The following is a 21713-nucleotide window of genomic DNA, read 5'->3' on the forward strand; positions in this document are numbered from 1 at the left end:
GCCCTTTTTTTTTTTTTTTTTTTTTTTTTTTTTTTTTGCTTTTTTACATCCTGGATCTCAAGTTATGCTGGAGGAGGGGGACAGATAATTTTTCTTCTGGGCTACAAACAAAATAACTGGACTCTGGCCTCTGTTTTTGCCACCTCCAAAGCACTCAACACAGGTCTATTAAAGTCACTCTCTTGCTTAAAACCTTCACATACAGAACCGAGTTTCAAATCCTCAGCAGTCCCCTGGCCTTTCTTGGTCTGGCACTGCCTCTCCAGCCTGGTTTCCTGCCTCCCCTCCTCACGCTCTGTGCTCTGCATTCCATTTATTGCTTGGATACATGCTCTTCGGTTACCCTGTGCCTTTGCAATGACTATTCCTGCTCCCTGGGATGTACTTCTCTTAAATGGCAGACTCCTACAAGTTCCTCAAGATCCACTCTGATTTCCTCTGCCCTGACATCTCTCTGAATTCTTAGCACTTGATTTATTGCTCTATTGGAGTATTTATCACTTGGTTGCCTGGATCCATGTTATCTGGGGAAATAAAACTCAAGACGGATATGACACTACTGCTAAACTTTGTGGTTAACCTTAAAAATAATCATGAAGTCACAGGCCAGGGCCACCTCGTCTGAGCCACACTCTTAAAATGGAGACTGACTTATTTGGGGAGTCGTTGGGAACATTCCCTAAATGACAATCAAGACTTCTTTGACACACCCGTATCATTATTATCTCCTTCCGCAAGGAGTGAATGGGGTTACTAAGTCATAGTTATGATTTTGAGCAGTGTTGGACAAGACTTCTGGTTTTACTTAAGTGTAGAAGAAAACAATTATGCAATCCGTAAAGGCAGGTAATTATGCTACCTAAAGATTCTTGGATAAAGATCCCCCCACCCCGATCTTCTCCTTTATAAATTATAAACTGTGCTTGCTTACTATTTGGGAATAAACTTGTACGTAAAAAATCAAAATGTGGCCTGAAGACTCCAGAAAGTGAAGTCTCAGCCCTGATCCTTTCGACAGCTCAGTGCCCATCCCAGCCTGTCCTAGAGACCAGCCCAGCCCCACATTTGGGAGTGATACCTAGAAACTGCTCCCCATCAGACTCTTCCCTCAGCTGCTCACTCCTCCGGCTCTCTCGGGCCTCCCTCCAGCGCAGCTTCTGGATGGATGGATTTCGGAGGCATTTCCGAATGCGGCACTTTTTTCGCTGCACAGTTTCTGGGCAGGGTGCACCTCCAAACTGAGGCTCCATTTGGATCATCCGGGTTCGAATCATGTGGCCTTTCCCGCATGACTTATTACATTCAGACCACTGGGACCATTCGGTGAGCTCACAGTCAATGGCTGGCAAGACACAGATAGGCATGAGTGTATCTCACATCTGAAACAAGATCCAGTCACTTACACTCTCTTTTGAACCTCAATAAGCTTATGAGGAAAATACAAAGCAGGTTCTGTTATCCCTTTTTACAGAAGAGGAAACTGAGGCTCCAAGAGGCAGACTTCAGCCCACGTGGTTGGTAAGCAATAGAGGCAGTATTGGTGCCAGGTCACAGCCCACATTCTGTGACCCTTCTTTGGCTCAAGAAGGCTTTGGGGGACTTTGAAGATGTATTCAGAGCCTCCAGCCGTGCTCTTTGAGCTCCTAGAATACTGTCAAAACAGCCCCAAGTGGCACAGCTCAGCCTCACAATCTCAAGAACTTGGATTTTCTCAGGAAAAGCACAGCTCACCAGAGGTGTTTTTCAGAGCAAGGCTAACAGACCCCTGCTGCTTGACTCCTTTGGTTATGACAAGTCAACAAGCTAACAGGTGGTTGACCCCCTGGACCAATACCAAGGGCACTGTGGCTCTCACAGACACAGGCAGTTCTTCATGTTCTCGACATCATCCTGTGTCCTATATGTGGTGGTCTGTGCAAAAAACACAGGAGCCAGAGATGGGAAATTCAGTGGAGAAGAGGGTCAGGAGCAAATGGTATTTTATGGTTTATCATAGTATGAGACTTAGCAAATTCTTACTGAGCCAGTATCTCACAAATGTGAAGGGGAAATAACATCGGTCTGATTGTCAGGATGTGTCCTAGGGAGGCAAATGATTCCAAACTCTCCATTGGCCTCTCAAAGCCAGGGACAAGCTGGCTCTAGGAAGTATTCATTTTGTTCTATAGTTTCAGGCCTTTTTTTCCCTGTGGGAGCTCAGGCANATGAGACTTAGCAAATTCTTACTGAGCCAGTATCTCACAAATGTGAAGGGGAAATAACATCAGTCTGATTGTCAGGATGTGTCCTAGGGAGGCAAATGATTCCAAACTCTCCATTGGCCTCTCAAAGCCAGGGACAAGCTGGCTGTAGGAAGTATTCATTTTGTTCTATAGTTTCAGGCCTTTTTTTCCCTGTGGGAGCTCAGGCAGCTTTCTTATCTGCAAAATGGGGATAATGGTATTTTTCTCATTTGGTTGTGAGAACTAAATGAGATAATGCTCCCAGCCTAGTAAGTGCTCCATAAATGTTTATTTTCTCCCTTTCTTCAGTGGACCCCCATGGATATAGAGACTTAAGTCGGAAACTGTCTCAGAGAGCTCTGGGGCTTGAACTCGTGAGCTGGTTTGAACCATGGGTCAATTTTAGTTATTAAAAGCACCAGGCTTTCTTTAGCTGATGGTCTAGGTTATCTGCACACATAACTGAGCCTAGCTGAAACAGCTCAAGGATATCGATTGAGGCCTCTCCTTGCCAGGTCCAGGGCTCACACTTTGTGCCAACTACTTGGTTTAATACTCAAAGCAGCCTAGGGAGTGTTTCCTGCTATTTTACAGATGAGGAAACTGAGGAACAGGGATGATAAGTAATCTGCTGGTAAAGAACAGAGCTGGGATCTGAACTGGGGCAGACAGCCTGAGTACTAACAAGGGGAGGGACTACGAAGTGTGTGTTGGAAGAAGCCAGAAAATGACGATAGCAAGCAGATTACATCCAGCATGTCTGCACCACCTAAGAGAGCAGCTCTCTTAGAAGGGTAGCTGGAAAAACTGGCACTCTCTGCTTGGAGATTACTCCCCATGTAATAGAAACAGCTGAGCACAGAGATTTTGGAGGAGATGGGGGTAGGCAGCAAGGTTTTGAGAACTTGGCTTGTTTTCTTGCTGGTCTTTTTACCAGGCTGCAGCAGTCACTGATTTCATGTCCAGCTCTGGTCATGGGTAAATTAAATGGTCACGGGAGGAGAAAGAGAATTTTAAAACTCAGACAAGCCCTTAATTGGTGGTAGAAGGTGGAGAGAAAGAGCTAAGGTTTATTGAGCCCTGTGCTAAGTGTTTTTCATATATGTCTCCTGTTTAGACTTCACAGCAACTTGCAGTTTGTGTGTTTTGTAGATGGTAGTGGGATCCCCACTTTACTAGTAAGGAGACTGACTGAGGAGCTTAAATAACTGCCAAGACAGAGACTCAAACTGCATACTCCTTCTCAGTAAATAATGATCTAGCAGTATTATCACAGCCCAGGGTGGAAGGTTGTGGAGGGGGTGCTGGTTTGGGGCTGCCTGGACTCAGGAACACCGAAGCAGAGAAGTGGTGGGCTTCCAGAGCTTCAGGACTTACGGCATTCGGGCAGCATGCACTTCTCCACCTGCTCCAGCTCCTCGTTACAGTCTCCAAGTTCGGCCAGAGACTTGAGCATCCGCTGGCGGGTCCGCATACCCTTCCCACAGGTCACGCTGCAGTCACTCCACTCGGACCAGGGGGACAGCAAACATGGGATGGTATCTAGGTCAGGAGTCAGGTTTGCCACTGAAAACAGGCTCCCTTTGCTTTCTTTGATCTCCTTGGCCCCGCAGTGCCCCCACCCACCCACCCATCTCCCTGCTCTGGCCCCTGGAGCGGAGTGGAATTGGCTCATGGGTTCAAATAAGAATGAACTCCATGAAGCTCTTCTTGTCCCTCGCCTGCATCTCACCTGGCCCAGCTGTTGGTCATGGTCTGACATCAGATGAGTCTCAGTAATGTGAGTAGTAAGTCGCCACCTGCCATACCACTGAGAGTTTGTCTTACCAAAAAAGTAGCCCACACTCCGAAAGAATCACACACAGAAGGACAGGCTGGATGCTGCATTTTGGACACTTTGGTACTGAAATCCCTAGCATGTGTATGTACTTGTGTGCCTATATACATTAGTATGCCGATGTGTGGGTTATATGCATTTGTGCATGGAGTGGGGACGGTCATGTTGGCCTGCATCTCACCTGGCCCAGCTGTTGGTCATGGTCTGACATCAGATGAGGCTCAGTAATGTGAGTACGTAAGTCGCCACCTGCCATACCACTGAGAGTTTGTCTTACCAAAAAAGTAGCCCACACTCCGAAAGAATCACACACAGAAGGATAGGCTCGATGCTGCATTTTGGACACTTTGGTACTGAAATCCCTAGCATGTGTATGTACTTGTGTGCCTATGTACATTAGTATGCCGATGTGTGGGTTATATGCATTTGTGCATGGAGTGGGGACGGTCATGTTTTATGAGGCCACACAGGTCCAATGTAGAACAGGACTGGACTGGACCCGGGGAGTGTATGTACTGCCTAAATGTATTACCTGTCCCCACTGCCCCCAAAAAGAAGCTCCTATAAAACACAACTGTAGGTAGATTCCAGCTAGAGGCCACCAGTTTGCTACCCCAGCGTAGCTTAGACTTTCCCCCAAAAGAGGCCACTGTCTTTGGTCTGGCTGAAGTCTGCACACCTGTGTGTCTCATCTTGTTCCTAGCAGTGCTCTGCAAGGACGGTGGGCCACGCTTTCCCCCAGCTCCTGCCCAGCCTCCGACCCCGATGGTGGTAGTAGGGGGTGCTGTGGTCCTCCACGCCTGCCCCTGGTCCCTTCGCCCGAGCCTGTCCCACGCCCACTCACGGCACTCCGGCATCATGCACTTCTCCGCCTGGGATGTCTCGGCCTTGCACATGGAGCCGTCTGCCGGGCTCATCTTGACCATGCGGTGCCGCTTCTTCATGCCCATCCCGCAGGTGGCGCTGCACTCATCCCACTCGCCCCACTCGGTCACCAGGCAGCTGCTGGGAGCTGGGGAGTCCGGCGGAGTTGGAGCCTCGCCCGCCGCCTCGGAAGCCGCCCGTGCCCCCCGCCCGCCCGGCGCCCCCGCTCACCGCAGTCCTCGTTGACCGTGCACTTCTCCGTCTCCTCGGTGGGCAGCGTGCACACGGAGCCGTCCTCTGGGAACTGCTTTACGTACCGCTCCCGGGACCGCATGCCCGTGCCGCAGGAGATGCTGCAGGGCGACCAGGTGATCCACTCGGACATGGTGCAGGTGGAGCCATCTGCAACACACCGAGCGACGCTGCAGGGGACCTTCCCACGCGCAGGAACCAAGAAGGGAACCCGCCGGCATTCAAGGTGGGGAGTTAGGCAGTTGAGGATGGAAGAGAACATTAGGCGTCTAAACCTTTAAACCAGGAATTGTTCTTTAAGAGGAAATGCCCTTTTCCAAGTGCATGAGGCACTGAGGATTACTCCTCATCCCATGAAAATACATCCGAAAGATGCTTGGATGGATAGAAGGATGTTTAAATAAGCAAATAAATATATGGTATAAGATATACTTTAATCTACATATAATTTAAGATAAATCACAATCCATTCGTATGGTCTAAAACGTATCATACATCTAAGGCCCATAGAGAACTGCAGGGTTTTCAGCCGGGGACTGACATGATCAGATGTTTGTTTGCAAAAGATCTCTCAAGTGGTGCCTTGGAAAATGGACAGAAGTGGGGAGGGATGACAGAGCCAGGGCTAAAAGGCTATGCCCAGATAATTAGGAAGAAATTTAACTAAAATGCAGTTGTTACAATACGATGAAATACATTCCTCTTGTCTTATAAAAATAATTCCTTCAGAATGTCCAAAGAGGTCTCTGCTTCCTTCCTATTCCAACCACTCCCCCAAATAATTCAGTACAGAAGGGAACTTGATGTGGGTACAGAGAACTCAATCTGGCACTGGGTGGGGTAGCTTCTAGGGAGCATCGACCCCAGATACAAAAAACATGCACAGCCCAGCATGGTTCAGAGCGGTCATTACTACCTGGGAGCCACCTGCACTGGACTGAGGACGGACTCCTCCATGTGGGGAGAGAGGTTAAAGATCCGACTTCCCACTGCAGGCCTCAGCTCCCCAGCCCCAGCCCCAAAATAGAGAGCCTTTAACGTTGACAGACGAGCCACAACTTTTTCCCTGCCTGATGGTAGGAATGAATGACCTGTCTATGGCAGAGCTTACTCCCCTCCAAAGTACCTTATTTTGAGCAAAAACAGTTAACAGTAAACCACTGTGGGAGTGCAGCCAGGAGAAATATTTATGACTACTTTCCAGGAAGAGCCAGAAAGTGACTGGCCTGCAGGGGTGTAAGCTTTCTTTATTGTCCCCAGCTTGGAAGCAGTTTTCTTCCTGCCTTACGCTGGTCCAGCCTATACATCCCTTCCCACTGCCTCACTGCCCCTCCCAGGGAGTAAGATCAAAGCACAGAGTACAGATCCCTCTAGGCAGAGAGAGGAGTCATGCCCTGGGAAGCAGGCAGCTGACCTTTGCACAGCAATCAGCTTACTGCAATCTTGAAGCTTGAATCATCATGACATATGTATTGCAAACTTGTAGTTCAAGCCTGACCTTTGGGCAGTTGTAGATAGACTAGAATTGATGCAATAGTCTGAAAGTCCTGACACAGAGAAGTGAGCGCTCTGACTCAGGCTGGGGTGGAATACAGACAGGGGCCTTGAATGACAGAAGTAGGACAATGGATCTAGATTCAACCTCGGCCAACCTGTTCACTGGCTCCTTAGAAAGAGACTGGAGTTAAGGCCCAGAAGCAGGCTATGTGTTATTTGTAATTTGTCATAAGATGTATGTATGTTCATTAGCTCTTTAGTAACATGTGTTTATTTTATTCCATGGCTGGGGAAGGAAGGGGAGTGGTCAATCTCAAGAATTCTTTTGATGTCATAAGACATGTTCTGAGTTCAGAGCCCTCAAGAAACTGTTGCAGATGGGGGTCTGCCCTAGGTGGACCCCACTGACAATAACAGTCAGGGTCCTACTGCCCCCACCAGGGATGCTGGCTGGCCTGGAGTGAGGGGCCCACACTGCCAGGCAGACCCTCCCTTCCTGAGCTTCTGCCAGCCCCTTGCTAGTCTGGGCTGTCTCCTCACCTTCGTCACTGCAGCCGGGGCCCATGCAGGGCTGGAAGTCCTGGGTGTCAGGGCAGGGGACACTGAGGTCCAGCTGCGCCTTAAGCATGCGCTGCCGCATCCTCTTGCCTTTGTCGCAGGTGGAGGAGCTGCAGGCGGACCACGGGGACCAGTTGGAGTAGATGCAGGTTTCAGGGGTGTCATCTGGAAAGAGTGTTTGACGTGTTTTCCGTGGGAGCCTATGGAAGCTATAACTGGCTCTCTCCCCAGACAAGCTCATTTGGGACGAGGAAAGCCCTGCTGCTAGAGCAGCCTCAGTGAGGCTGGGTGCTCCTGGGATGGAAGCAGCCACTCACTTCTCTTCAAAAAGTATATTTTAACATCCTTCTAATAAATATCTAAAAATAGGAACGATTCTCTTACTATCCCTTCCTCCCAGTACAACATGAACGTCTTTTCATTTCCAGCCTCTAACCGTGGCAGACATCGTTTCCACACACGTGCAGGCATTTCATGGGCAGTTTTGGAAAGCGTAAGGCTTTTTTTAGTGTTGCAGCTTCATGTTCCCAGTGATCCCGTACACCGGTGTCAGGATAAGACTGAGGACAGCTGATGTTCGTTGAGCACTTACGATGTGCTAGCATCATTCTAAGAACCTTTTGTGTTTTATCCCATCTGATCCCCACAACAACTCTCTCAGTTGAGTTCTGTGAGTATCCCCATTTTACCATTGAGGAAACTGAGGTAGAAAGGTTAGCTTTTCGGCTAAGGTCACGGGACTAACGAAAGCCCAGGTTGTCTGGCTCCAGATCCCAGGAGAAAACTTGGGCTCAGACCATGGCTCTGCCACTCCCTCCTGACTGTAGGATCTGGGCCTCACTTGACTCGCTGGGGAAATGGACAAACCCGCACCTGCCTCACAGGCCAGTGTGAAAATCAAAGCAGAGCGTGGTCTGAATATTTATTTCCTTATACTTTGTACCTAGTCTTTCCCTTGTTTTTGATTATTTCTCGAGGAGAAATCCTCAGGGATGGGATTACCAGGTCAAAGGATATAAATATTTTTATGGTTCTTAAAACATGTTAACAAACTGCTTTCCCAAAGGGTCATGCCAATTTATGTTGCCACCTGCAACAGAGGGAAATGACATACCTTCATCTTTCTCTTCTGGAGCCAGGTCTGCTACAATATCATCGACATTGTCAGGTACGATATTGCATTGTTCTCCCTGCAAAAGGAATTTTACTTGGAGGGCTCACATTAAAGAAAGAAGAGAACATGTAGGGGAAAGATGAAGGAGGACATAAAATCTAATGCCCAGTGTGTATACAAATCCTACGCCATGGTTGAGTTCTGGGGCAACGTTTACAATCTGTCTGTTAAAGAAATGCAAGAAAGCAGAGCTGGCTAACCAGGGAGCCTGGCTCAAGGCAGACATTAGTAATCAATGGTGGAACTCACCGACGAAAACTATATGCCTGGATCAAAGCACTTACTTGAGCACTGGGCCTCACTGCTGGGTTCATTTTGCTCACTGACATCTTATAAAATAATTTGCAGACTGGAAACCCTGGGAGGCCTAGGAATTCCATGTCCTGAGATGCTTTCTGCCAGGGACCCCATGATTGTAGAGCAGAAAGGTGTACAGTCTACTTGGCACTCCTGGTGGAAAGGGTCCGTGCTAGGGTGAGCTCTAACCCAATACCTTCCGGGCGATTCTCTCGATGACAACTCTGGCTACTTGAGTGATGGACCCGCCCTCTGGATCATAGAAAGGACTCTGAGGATGGTCCAGACTGGTCAGGGGCCGGATTTTCTCCTGGGGAATTGTGGGTTTGTTGGGTGACTGCAGGAAAAACACAGAGACAGAGAGTGAGAAAACTGGTAAAACTCACAAAAGCAATTTGTTATATGGATCAGAACAAAAGCCTTGATAGAAATTTAACAGGTGGAACTGCTATTTATATTTGTGGAATTCTACTTATGCCATATGCCATGCTTGAAAATTTGTAGATCCATACTTTAAAATTCTTCTGCATACATGGTAGGGCTGTGCCAGATGAAGAAACCAGTTTCAGAGAGGTCATCCCAGCTAGGAAATGGCTGAGCCAGGTTGGCCTGAATCTAAAGCTCCCCCTACCAGACCAGGTGTTGGCAAACTTCTTTCTGTAGAGGGTCAGATGGTAAATATTTTATGCTTTGTGAGTTACAACTACTCAACTTAGCTGTTGTAGTGGGAAAGCAGCCCCAGGCAATATGTAATTGGACGAGTGTAGCTGGCTTCAAAAACTTCATTTACAAATCCAGATTGGCCTTGTGAAGAATAGTTTGCTGATGCCTATTCTAGATTGTTCTCCCAGTGGTTTTCTGATGGCTCCAGATTTCAAGGCAGTTTGTATGTTGACCGTATCTGAGAAATATTAACATTCAGGACAGAACCTAAACTCCTGAGCCTGGCTGTTTAGAAACCTGTGGAATCTGGTCTAGCCTTATGCACCTCAACTTCCGGCTGTCTCCCACGCTCTCTCTCGCTCACTCTTTCTCTTTGCCTCCATGCCCTTGGCGTGCTGTTCCCTCACTTACCCGTGAGCTGCTCTTTAGCAGATTCCCTCTCCATTGTCTCCTGGTCACTGTACGGATACTTCCCAGAACCCAAATCATACTATAGGTGATGATGAGATCATGCCGCCTCCTCTACCCCCCCACCAGACTGTAAGTTCATCTAGGGGAGAGCCTGGGTCACATTCACCTCTGTGTCCAGGACACTCAGAACAGGGCTGGGCAAGGAAGAGGTGCCCGGGAAGTTTGCCTCTCGCTTACCTCGTAGGTAACCCCGCTGTCGGTGCCGGCATCCCAGGGAATCAGGTCCTGCACCACCTTCTGGGCCCAGCCGCATTCCTTGGTGCACAGATCCTCTGCAGACAAGCCCACGTTCCAGTCGGGACTGGGGCCCATCATGGTCAGGAAGGACATCAAGTGGCGCGTCCTGTCCACTGAAAATTCAGCTGAAGGAGCTGCTCTCCTGGGAATCAAATACAGAAACCACTACATTAGGGGATCTGGGGTGTACACTCTGAGGGACATCTGGCCAGAGCAGAGCTAAAGGATGAGAGGGACAGAGAGGAGGTGGATTCTTGTTTTCCCACTGAACCCTGCCTTTGTCCACCACTGGTTTACACCCTTCTCTGTCCTGAGCCCATCCATCGGCCAAACATGGAGAGAACCATACACTAACACCCTGTCCAGTTTTAGTGGATCGACAGCATTTACTGCTATTTTGCATTTCCTTGCTTATTTTTTTGTTTAGCTGTTTATTGAATGTCATCTCTCACTGCAGTGTAAGCTCTGAGAAAGCGGGGCTTTTCTGTCTGCCTTCTTCATGGCTCCATTTCCAGTGCCTAAAACAGTGCCTGGCACAGAGTAGATAGTAAGAATTTCTGAGTAAATAAATGAACAAACACCGTGCTCTGTGTGCCCAGCTGTGTGGGGCACGAGATGAACTTCACAAATAAAAACTGCTTAACAATGTCCCAAGCCCTTCCTTACACATTCTCATTTAATTTTCACCCCTGGGGGAAGGATTATTGACTCTGATTTACAGATGAGGACTCTGAGGCTCAGGAGAGTTATGTACCTCTTCCAAAGTCACAAAGTTAAGTGGCAGAACAGAGACGACGACCCAAGTCAATATTAGTTCAAGGTCCATGCTCTTTCCATTACCAGTTTCTAACTCCTCTTCCCTGCTCCCTTTTTACTCACTGAGATCCACATTGTGCCATCAGGAGGGGGCGACACCCCAGCCTGCTGCCTCCACTGCCCTGCCTTGGCACCAGGGCCCACCCTTTGACTCATAGCTGGTTCCCTGGCTATTTCCTCCAGTTGGGAGCAGGGATCCAGCTATAGAGCCAGAGACAACTCCCAGCTGCTGGGAATGACATCCCAAGTCTACAGCTACAAGAGGCAGCTCTTCAAGCTCCACCTTCTGTATTGCTAGGAAGTATCGGGAGTGGCTGGGGCCGCATGCGATAGATGGTGGCAGCCCAAAGAGAGTCAGATTCCCTCAGCGCACACCCGGTGGCAGACCCACATAATTTCATTTCCCCCCCATGATAGTCCTGTGGGGTTAGAAGTATTACGCTGCTCTGTAGAGAGGCAATGAAAGTGTATAGAAGTTAATGAACTTAAAGACACAGCAAGTAGGAGCTGAGGCTTGAAGGCAGCTTGACCTGACTCTACCCCCTGCTAATTGTGGGGAACCCTTGGCTGGGGTTCAATCTAGTCTGTTCAGTCCAGCTGTAGTAGGAGCTGAGGCTTGAAGGCAGCTTGACCTGACTCTACACCCCCTGCTAATTGTGGGGAACCCTTGGCTGGGGTTCAATCTAGTCTGTTCAGTCCAGCTGGCAGCTGGTCCACCTCACCTGTCTGGGAGTCCCCGTGCCCTCTGTGGGAATAGTTGCTCTGGATGCCTTCACTGGGCCCCAGAAAGCGATGACTCCAGACCTGGCTGGGCCCTGTGGAACTGGACCCCATTGGGCTCTGGCAGCCAGATGGCACCAAACGAGCAGACAGGGAGGGAAGCCTGGGTGTGCATCCCGGCACCACCTCTTACCAGTATATATCCTTGGGCAAATTACCAAACCTTTCCGTGCCTCAGTGTCCAAATCTTTAAAATGGGGATTGCATATGTCTACTCCAAAGGGTTTTAGTTAGTGTTAAATGAGCTAGCATGCATACACTACTTAGCCCAGTGCTGGCACCTGAACTATTATTACTATTACTGTTACTGTAGGGTCCTATGGAGATCAGAAAGGAGAGGGGAGGCAGGAGAGGCCTTCCTGAATGGACTTCACGTTTTAGCCAGATGCCAGTCTAGGTCTGGCACGTGAGTGGAGAAAGAGCCTGGCCTCAGTCCTGACTTTGGCCTCAGCAGGTTGACAAGGGCCTCGCGCTGCCTCCCCCTCTGCCCTTCCCTGGCAGGCCAGCCTAGTTGCAGGTCCTACCTGCACTAGCATCTGCTGGGAATCTCTTCTTCAGTGGTTTGAAAAGTGTGGTCCTTGGACCAGCAACAAGGTCACATCCCTGGGAATGTGTTAGAAATGCAAATTATTGGGTCCCACCCCAGATTTAGTGATTTAGAGAATCTGGGGTTAGGACCTAGCAATCTAGCTTAATGATCCCTCCAGGTGATCCGAATGCACCTCAAATTTGAGAATCATTAGTCTACTCATCCTTCAAGCTTCAGGTTATGTGTCACCTCTTCCAGGGGCCTTTCTGATCTCCCACTGCCACCCACTGCCAAGGCACTTGGTCTGTATTTCCACACACTCTGCGCAGGTCTCTGTAGCCACACCCTATGACCGTAATCACTTCCTCACTGTTAGGTTTCCCCCATTAGACTGGGAGCTCCTTGAAGGCAGGAACCCTAAGTTTCACAGCTGCACCCCAGGACCTGGGTGACAAGTGGGCCGACTGAACAAATGATGCATGATGACTAGAGCTATCCCACTCACGGCTCTAGATCTTGGGTAAGTTACTCCCCCTCTTTGAGTCTCAGTGTCATCATTTCACAATAACTACCTGCAGCGTTGCTCTGAGGATCAAAAGAGATGCTTTATTAGGAAGTCTTTATAAATTGCTGAAGTACCACACTGACATAGTCTGCTATTTAGTTAGGATCAAATCGGGGGATTTAATTTCCTTTTCCCACGTGTGCATTTTCTGACACTAGGTCAGTGGTTTTAGCAGCTTCTTATAAAGACCTGGTTTCTACAATGATTGCAGTCTGGGGAGCTGTGGCATTGCTCACCTAGGGACTCACAGGACATGGTTTAGGTCTGTCTTGAAGTAGTTGCCAGGCAAAGAGCACTGGCATCTGGGTGGGGTTGCTGTATGTCCCAGCCCACCTTGGCCCTTGGACCCCAGGGGCCCAGCAGTCCCCTGGGAGGCAGGCTTCCTCTTCCATTGCTACAGAGACTGACTGGTCCACCTATTCCTTTCCTGTCTCCCTAAGTATGTGATGTTGGGTCAGGTTAGTCATTCATATCCTGTGCCCCACAGTTGACATTATTCACAATGACAACCTAAGGGGACAAAAACAGCTCTACTCAGGAGTCCAGAGCTGTAGAAACCAAACCAACTCCCACCCCAACACATCATCCCGATACTCTGCCCAGCCCATGGTTGTAACCATCTGAGAACGAAGCCCTGTGGAAATAACTTACAGCAAATGCATTTTGACCAAATCTGTAGTCTGAGTTGGGTACCCTCCAGACCCTGGTAAGTGTTTCAAGGGGTGGGAAATTTGGGGCAACCAATCCCTGCACAAAATGCCTGACCTTATCTTGGGTAATATGGTAAATATGAATCTATAAGGGCCTAGGAACAATTTTCTAGCATCTGCAGATACACCCTGCTTCTTTCTCTTATCCTTGACTGGAAAATTCCTCCCTGGCCCCCAACTTATGTAGTGCTTCCTGGAGGAAGCATTTCCTGACCTCACTCCAAATTGCTTGGGACCCCTATTCTACCTTCTCACAGCGTGCAGAACTCATTCTTTCCTTGGAATTTTTTGTTTGATATTCATCTTCCCTATTAGATTCCAAGAGAGTAGGAACCATTTTTGTCATTTTTTTTTTCCAACTATATTCCAATGCCTGGCTTAGGACTTGACATGAAGTGGGTTCTCTTCAAATGTTTGTTGAAATAAATGAATTAATCCAAGAAATGAATGTGGAGCTTTTGTACTTCCTTTGACCTTCAAATTTAATTAAACATTACTTCAAAGTATTTATTACTTCTATAATAAAGATAATGAAGTGGATAAGAATATATACGAATTTTCCTTAGGCAATGCTACATAGGACTGGAGTTGTTTAATATGTTCAAACTGTAATTTAAGTCTTTATTCTTGCTTTCTTATATGCCATGTCTTCCAAGATATGATATTTGGTTTCATTTTTCTATCTGGGATTTAAATTTGTATCAGTTTTTTAGCAAAGAGAGTTGATCAGCCATACCATATACCAGAGTGTATGATAAAGCATGATAATCAAAATAGTGTGATATTCAGGGTAAAACAAAAATATAAATTAGTGGCACAGATTGGGGATCCCCAAAACTATATATATATAAGGATTTATACAAAATAGATTCCTCAAATTAGGGGGAAAAAAGGATTGTGCGACAAGTGGGGTTGGGCTAAGTTAATTGCAATAAAAAATGTTGGACTCACATCTGATATCATATACCAAACAATAATCATCATAATAATAAAAATAAAAATAAACCCAGAGTCAAACAGAAAAAATCAGGTTTTCAGATCTTTTAGAGAAATGTTAATTTTCTCAGCTTGGAAACAACAAAAGCATTTATAAAGGAAGAAATTAACTAATTGAATTATGCATCAATTAAAAGCATCTGTATAATGAAAACAACAGTACTGGAGAGAAAAATGATGTGTTGGCAAAAATGTGTCTATCAAGTATTAACATCTATCCTATAGACACAGCTAATCCAAATCTGTAAAAAAAAGACTACAGTCCCAATAGATAAGAGAAAGTTATGAACCGACAATTCACATCAAAAAAATGAAAAACAAACGAGGACACGGAGAAATGTTTCCTCTTTTTAGCTTCAGAGGCACGTGGTGTGGAGGGAAGAACCCAGGGCGTTGGGACAGATAGAGCTCGATTCAAACCTTGGTTCAGCCACTTCTTTATTAGCTGTGTGACAGGGGCTTTTACCACACCATTCTTCTCAGTTACCACATCTGCAAAATGGGCACATCATCATATCTACCCCAAGGTCTTATGGTGAGGAAATTGTTTATCACTGTCGGTGACACATGCTAGGACTTGGTAAAGGTTTATCTCCTTCTTATTCAACTTTTCAAAGCTTCCAAAACATCACAAAAGAAGAGGTAAGAAAGGAGATTTTTATGCCTTTCTAGAGATCCATTATCCCCTTCCAAATTACAGATCCACACTAGAGAGTCTCAGGAGGGTTTCCTAAACCGCTGCTGCGTTCTGTCTCTCATGTTCATATATTTCAAATAATGTTTTCAAAGTTGCAGAAACTCAATCAGCCACAAGGGAGCGCCCAAGCCATTCACTACGGTGAAGTCCTGGGTGGGTGGAGAAAGGTTTGCATGAGGTTCCTACAGTGCGGGGAAAACTCTGTGTTTATAACCAGAAGGCATCTAGGACTCCAGGCCCATCTGGATGCTTAGATCTACCACCTGCTCCTCTAGTCCAAGGCCTGTCTTCCTTTACAGCCCTGAGGACGACGATGGGCCTGGGCAAATGCTGCAGGAGGCAGGGAGGGCCCTGAAACTTCCAGCCCTGATTTAAGAGAAAGATGCCTTTTCATCTTAAGATCAAGAAATTATGGCTTTGGATTTCTGGAGAGGGTGACCATGTCTCTACTTCACTGGCCTCACAAACATGGACCACTGTCTAATCAAATGTTAATTAAGCAGAGTCGTGGTAATGATTTAAGAGGACTACAGCTCTTTCCAGGATTCGTGATAAGAAAGGAAATAAAAATTATTTTTTAAAAATTCCAATAATTCTTAGCATTCAGACTAAACTGGAGGAAATGGGTGATGGAAAATAGAACTGACTTGCAGGAATCTTGAGCATTTTCTAGTTAGGTGCTGGAGGCACTAGTGAAGGATGTGGGTTTTTTTCAGAAACTGTCTTTCCTGTCTCTACCTGCACTCTGGGCTGTTGGAGCCAAAGCTTGATTTATTGAGCTAAACAAGTCAGCAGCTAATTTGTTCATTTATAGCTGTCCTTTGAGAAGGGGTCCTGGGGATAAAGATGAAGATCATTGAAAAACAAGTCAGTTTTCACGGGCAGGACCTCGCAAAGTAGGTCACCCTGGCTTTCCACTGGGCCGAGGGAGGCTGGAATCCCATTAACCTCAATCGAGCAGGCTCTGTGAGGAGGGGAGAGCTGTTTCTGCAAAACAGAACTTGGCTGCTGTAGGCTTCCTAATTTGACTTCCTAATGAGATTTGGAAGAGGAAAGGGGAGACTGGGTTATGGGAAAATCAAAGGAAAATTCCTTTCCCTTAACAAGCTGGTAGCACTGAGTGGAGGGTTTTTGGGTATTTGGGAGGTCTGAGTGTTTGCCGTCAGTTAATTTTGTTCCACTGGGGTCTCAGGAAGTCTGAGGAATGCATGAAGTGTGGGAAGGTGTCCCAAAATATTTCTTTCAATTTTTCAGAAAGTTCCTCCCATCTTAAAAAAAAGAAAAAAGAAAGAAAAAGAAAAAAGAAAAGCTCCACTGACATTCATCCCTCGGACCTGCTGCCGGTCTGACTCTATTACCACACTTTCACATTTCACCTCCTCGGGGATGTTTTACCCCCATCACTCAGCAGAAAGGATTCTCAGTAAGTCACTAATGACCTGCATGTCAACAAATCCAAAGGGCATTTCGCAGTACTTGATCTCTCACCTGCTCTAGACACAGCTGACTACTCTCCTCGGACACTTTCTTCCCATGGCTTCCCAGATACCAAGCTTCCTTCCCAACCTCTTTGCTACTTCTTTTCAGTTTCCTTTGCAGGCAAGTCCTGAGCATCAAATGCTGGAGCTCCTTGAGGCCCAGTCACAGGCCCTTGACTCATTCTCAGGCTCTCTCTCTTCTATGCCCTTGGCACAGAGCCTCTCCTATTCCTTAATGTCTCTCAGTTTTATATCGCAGTGCAGAATTCGAGTCCTGAGCTTCAGAACTCTGTAGCTAACTGTGTACTTAACACCTCTAACTGGGCATCTTGAAGGTCTCTTAACACATTCAGAACTGAGCTCATGATCTCTCCCATCAAACTTCATCTAATGTTCCCAGTCTTATGAACAGCTCCCTTAACCCCTTAGATCATCAACCAGACAGATCCTGGGAAGCATTTGACGGCTCTGTTTCCCTCACCCTCCTTATTCAGCCCATCACATAGCCTGTTAATCTTGCCCCCTACACATATCTCTCATCTCTGCACCTCTCTCCATTGCCACAACCAGCAGCAGCAGCCCAGTCCAACTCATGGTTAATTCTCTCCTGGCTCTCTGCAACAGCCTCCACGCTGATCTGGCCTCTTATATCCTTTCATGTTGGAGCCAGAGTGTTGTTATTGTTGTTGTTTTTTTAAAAATGCAAATCTGATCATACCATCCTCCTGCTTAAAACCCTTCAATGATTTCCCATTACTTTTAATGTAAAAATCAAAATTTTAAATGTTACATGAGTTGGCCCCACAGCAAGCTTGTCTTTTAATTTCTGGAACCGGTTACCCCATAGCCCTCCAGTGCCTTAATTATGCTCTACTCCCTCCTTATCTAGGACCTTTGCACATGATGGTCTCTCTAGATTTTCTAGAATGTTCTCCCCTTGCTTTGCTTCTTTACCTAGTTAATTCCTACCGATTCCTTAGATCTTAGCCCCATTGCCATTTCTTCGGGGAAGCTATTTCTGACCTCCAGAGAGGTCAAGCTGGGTCAGGGTCCCCTTCACATACTCTCATGGCACCTTATGCCTTTCCTTTGTAGACATGTCACACTTATTTGCATGATCATTTAATAAGTGTCTCTTCCCATTAAACTGGAAGCCCCATGAGCAGAGCTTCTGCTTGCTCACCAGAGTATCCCCAAGTACTTTTCATAGTTCTTTTCTTTGGAGACCCTCACTAAATATTTGTTGGGCGAAATAAATGTTTCAGTCATCCTTGGTAGAAGGATACAGGGAAAGTGAAAGTCAAGATTTTGTTTTATCTTATTGTGGTGCTGACTCAGATTGTCTGTGGAGTCAGACAATTTGGTGTGGTCATTTTGTGCTGATCAGAAGCCTGATTGGCAGATAAATCTGTCTTGATTAATTAAAAAAATGGAAAAATGAATGAATTGTTTCTTATTTGGAAGGCCTTGATCTTGTGAAGAGCATGGGCATTAGAGTCAGCTGGGTGTGGGTGGACTTCCAGTTCCTCTCTTGATGGAACCAGATGATGATGTTGGACCTGCCATGTAACCTCCAGTCTCAGTTTCATCATTGGCAAAATGGGCATCGCAATCTCTGCCTCATGGGGTTATGATGAGGATTAAGTGGGGTAACAAATGTAAGTGCCTACTAAGGTACTTGGGCATGTAGTAGATGCTTCAGGTAAAAGGAATTCTCTGTCTTTCCTTCTTTCCCTTCTCCTTCCCTTCCCCTCTCCTTCCTGAGAGCACCTTGCTTTGTAGTTTACATCTTTCTATACCCAGGCTCCTCAAGGGAAAACTGGTGTAAGGATTCCTTACTGGTGTACAAATTGGCATCCACAAACTCTGTGACCCCGATGCCCCCAACCCCCACCTGCCCTGGAGCCCGTGCCCTCTTAGAGGACCAAAGGTGAGGGGTTCTCCACGTGTAGGTTCTGGGAGCCTGGGAAGTGGGAGAAGCTGAAGAGAGAGCCTGAGCAAACAGGACTCAGGGTGACCTGACTGCTAATTGATGTTAATTATGCAAAGAAACCCAGAGGGGCTTTGTGAATTCACATCTGTGGTATCGGTGGGACAAGGACGAGTCAAGCACATGCCCGCCTGCCAGGAGACAGCTCAGGGCAGGAGGCCCTGCCTCCTGGTGCTTCTCATGGGAGAGAAAGGCATTTCCTGGGCTAGTTAGGTTTTCTACTGCCCTGGTGTGAGTTTCCTCAGAGAAGATCCAGAGCAAGGCTTAGTGATCACAACAGGCTAGAGAAGGCCTCCGTGCAGCCAGCGAAGCTGCCTTTGTCCAGCTGTCCACATTTCGGCCTCGTTTTCCCTCCTCAGGCCTCTACTTAGGGCCTCAGCTCCACTGAGACCAGGATCAGTTCTGACCAGGGCAAAGAACATCCTTCTAGACTCAGCCCATGTGCCTCCTGTACAAAGCCTTCACCGCCCTCTCCCCAACCCTGGGCTGTGTTATGATCCTTCTCTGGGCTTCCAGAGGCACTCATATTGTTATCCTAACACTTATCCTTTTGGAGGGTATAGGGCTATCATGATGCCATTATAGTTTATATATTCTGTATGTACAATGCTGCCTGGACTTGTGCAGAGGGCAGACCTGGGGTGGTAGAACTCTGTTTATTGTCTGTCTCCCCTGGGGTGGTAGAACTCTGTTTATTGTCTGTCTTGGCTGAGTGCTCCAAAGAGTGGGGACTGCGTGTACAGGGCTGGCACACAGTGGGGGATGAGCCATCAGCTTGCTGAATGGTCAGGCAGGCAGGCACCAGGTGCCCACGACAGCCTCCCTGCTCCCAGCCGGCCATGGTGAATGCTGTCCTCAGCCCCTCCTGAGCTTCCCCGGGGAGCCTTTCTTTCTTTCCTTTGAATGTCTTGCACTTCCCTTCCTATCACGTTGGCTTTGCTTTTCTCCCACTGAGCAGTATCTCACACACCCCTGGGTTGCTGCTGTCTTTGTCAGTGCCATTGTTAATGGATGCAGACAGCTCCATAGAGGGGCTGGCCAAGCCGTTCCTCATGAGCCCCTTCCTTGTGGTTGACTGGGAACGTCATCTGCTCCATGCCTGGCATCCTTAAAGGGTGAGCGGAAATCAAGGCTTGTTCAAGGAACTGCACAGGATTCAGGGTGGCCGGAGTGAGGCACAGAGCCGGGAGCCACGGGAGGTGAGCCCATAGGAACAGGAGGCAGGGGCCAGTGAGTTATGCCCACTGAGGCCTAACAAGCTAAACTAAGCAGTGTGGACTGGATCGTGGGGGCCAAGGGGGGTCGTGGAGGGATTTTAAGAAGTGGAGGACACAACAGATTTGGATTGTTAAAAAATTACTCTGGTAACAGTGAGGATGAGGAGTTGGGTTGGGGAAGACTGTAGAAGAGAAGGTGGTGAAGTAGTCCAGGTGAGAAAGGACAGTGGCTTGGACTCATGGCAGGAGGATGGCCAGGTAAGGACTGATAGGTGAGATGTTAAGGACGCTGTGGCTCACTGTACTTTTGAGGTTTCTCCACAGCGAGAAGAGCAGGTTTGTGCAAAGGCGACAGATTCCATTTTGGACACGATGAGTTCAGGGTCCATGTGGGCCATTCATAGGGAGATGTCCAAGAAACTGATGGGTATATCACAACATCTATCCATCTATCCATGTGTCTGTGCATTCATCTGTCCATCCATCCATCCATCCATCCATCCATCCATCCATCCATCCACCCACCCCCCTGGGGGAGTAGTAATTTTGGGAACTATCAGCATATCCCTTGTCACCAAAAACTCAAGTGTGGATGAAATCTCCAAAGGATGGAGTAGACAGAGAAGAGATGGGGACTGAGAATGGGACCCAGGGCGAATCTGGCGTTCATGAGTCAGACTTGCTTACAGTGAGTACACGTGTGTGCTCTGAGGGCGAATGAGTGATCAGTTTGTTGTGCTGAGAGCATGAGTGAACACACAGGTTGATCATTACGTCTGAATTGGGTCCTCTGTTGTGTTAAAGCCATCAGGGTGGGTGGGGGTACAGAGACCAAGCCTGCATTCCCGAGAGGACAGGGGCACTTGGGATACTCTACACATGGGCAGCAGCTTACCTGCTTGCTCGCCTGAGAGGTATTAACGACATAACTGGTATGTGGTGGCTGTTAGGCAAATGGCTTTGAGTACAAGGTTAGGCTGGGGCAGGGCAGGGCCAGGGTCTCTGTGCTACTTACACGTTGAGAGGCTGCCAGGCTGGCCACTGGGCTTTGGCTTTGATGACGGTGAGGACCTCATCACTCTGCAAAAGAGGACCACAAATATTTAGTGAGCAGAGTTCAGCTCATGAGAACAAGAGGACTTTGACATGGTGACAGTGTCCATCGCCAATCCCTCACCTGCTTTGGAGGTTCTACCTGCCCAAGTATGGAGCTGCCTTGCCAGGGATGGGGAACCCTGGGGTCTCAGTGATGCCAGGCAGTGGGTCTGAGCTTCCAGTGTGCCTGGTGTGTCCTGGATACTGATGGGCCCACTGAGCCACATCTTTGATCTCCAGCTTAGCCCATCCCTTCCCCACTGGAACCAGAGCTCTGAGCTGGACTCTGCCTTGGTTGGCCAGACTTCCACATCATGTCCAGCCAGGAGGTCTGAGTCACGTGCTCTGTGTCCAGGCACTGAGTGGGGCCTGCTGCAATGCAGCCAACACCTAACCCCGAGGACTGTCATGCTGAGGATGCTCCTGCTGTCAAGACCCACACACTGGACCACATTTCTTGGATGAGGAGGCCAGTAAAGCCTGGGGCCATACATCCCCTGGGCCACTCATGATATTATGCTCTATTTTGCTGTGGACAGTGTGAAGAGCACCATTACAGCACGGGGAACCTAAAATAATTTTTTGAGGAAGGATTTCATAATTAACATTTTGAAGGAAAGCATTAACTGGTCATCGTAGGGCAAAAATCAGAGCTTTGTTGATCTTGCTCAACTTTGCTTTGAGGTTTGGTTGGGTTTTTATTTTCAATTACACACTGGGGCTGAGGGGTATCATAATCCTAGCAAGGCTTCAGGTCTCCACAGGTCC

The 21713-nt window shown here is 47.7% G+C and overlaps 1 protein-coding gene across 1 annotated transcript in view; it reads right to left on the reverse strand.

The window, feature by feature from the left end:
* The window catches only part of SPON1 (spondin 1, extracellular matrix protein), a 25339-nt gene extending 4337 nt beyond the window's left edge, over positions 1 to 21002 (reverse strand). The window contains exons 1-9 of the mRNA XM_008584624.1: positions 20866 to 21002; positions 10013 to 10214; positions 8898 to 9038; positions 8345 to 8420; positions 7213 to 7395; positions 5155 to 5325; positions 4904 to 5071; positions 3600 to 3764; positions 1079 to 1342 (exon numbers count right to left, since the gene is read on the reverse strand). Of these exons, the coding sequence (XP_008582846.1) occupies positions 1079 to 1342; positions 3600 to 3764; positions 4904 to 5071; positions 5155 to 5325; positions 7213 to 7395; positions 8345 to 8420; positions 8898 to 9038; positions 10013 to 10165 (1321 nt within the window). The 5' untranslated portion in view covers positions 10166 to 10214; positions 20866 to 21002. The remainder of the gene's footprint in view (positions 1 to 1078; positions 1343 to 3599; positions 3765 to 4903; positions 5072 to 5154; positions 5326 to 7212; positions 7396 to 8344; positions 8421 to 8897; positions 9039 to 10012; positions 10215 to 20865) is intronic.
* Between the last annotated feature and the right edge of the window lie 711 nt (positions 21003 to 21713).

The sequence above is a fragment of the Galeopterus variegatus genome, unplaced genomic scaffold (genome assembly GCF_000696425.1).
Source record: "Galeopterus variegatus unplaced genomic scaffold, G_variegatus-3.0.2 Scaffold3318, whole genome shotgun sequence".
Lineage (NCBI taxonomy): Eukaryota > Metazoa > Chordata > Mammalia > Dermoptera > Cynocephalidae > Galeopterus > Galeopterus variegatus.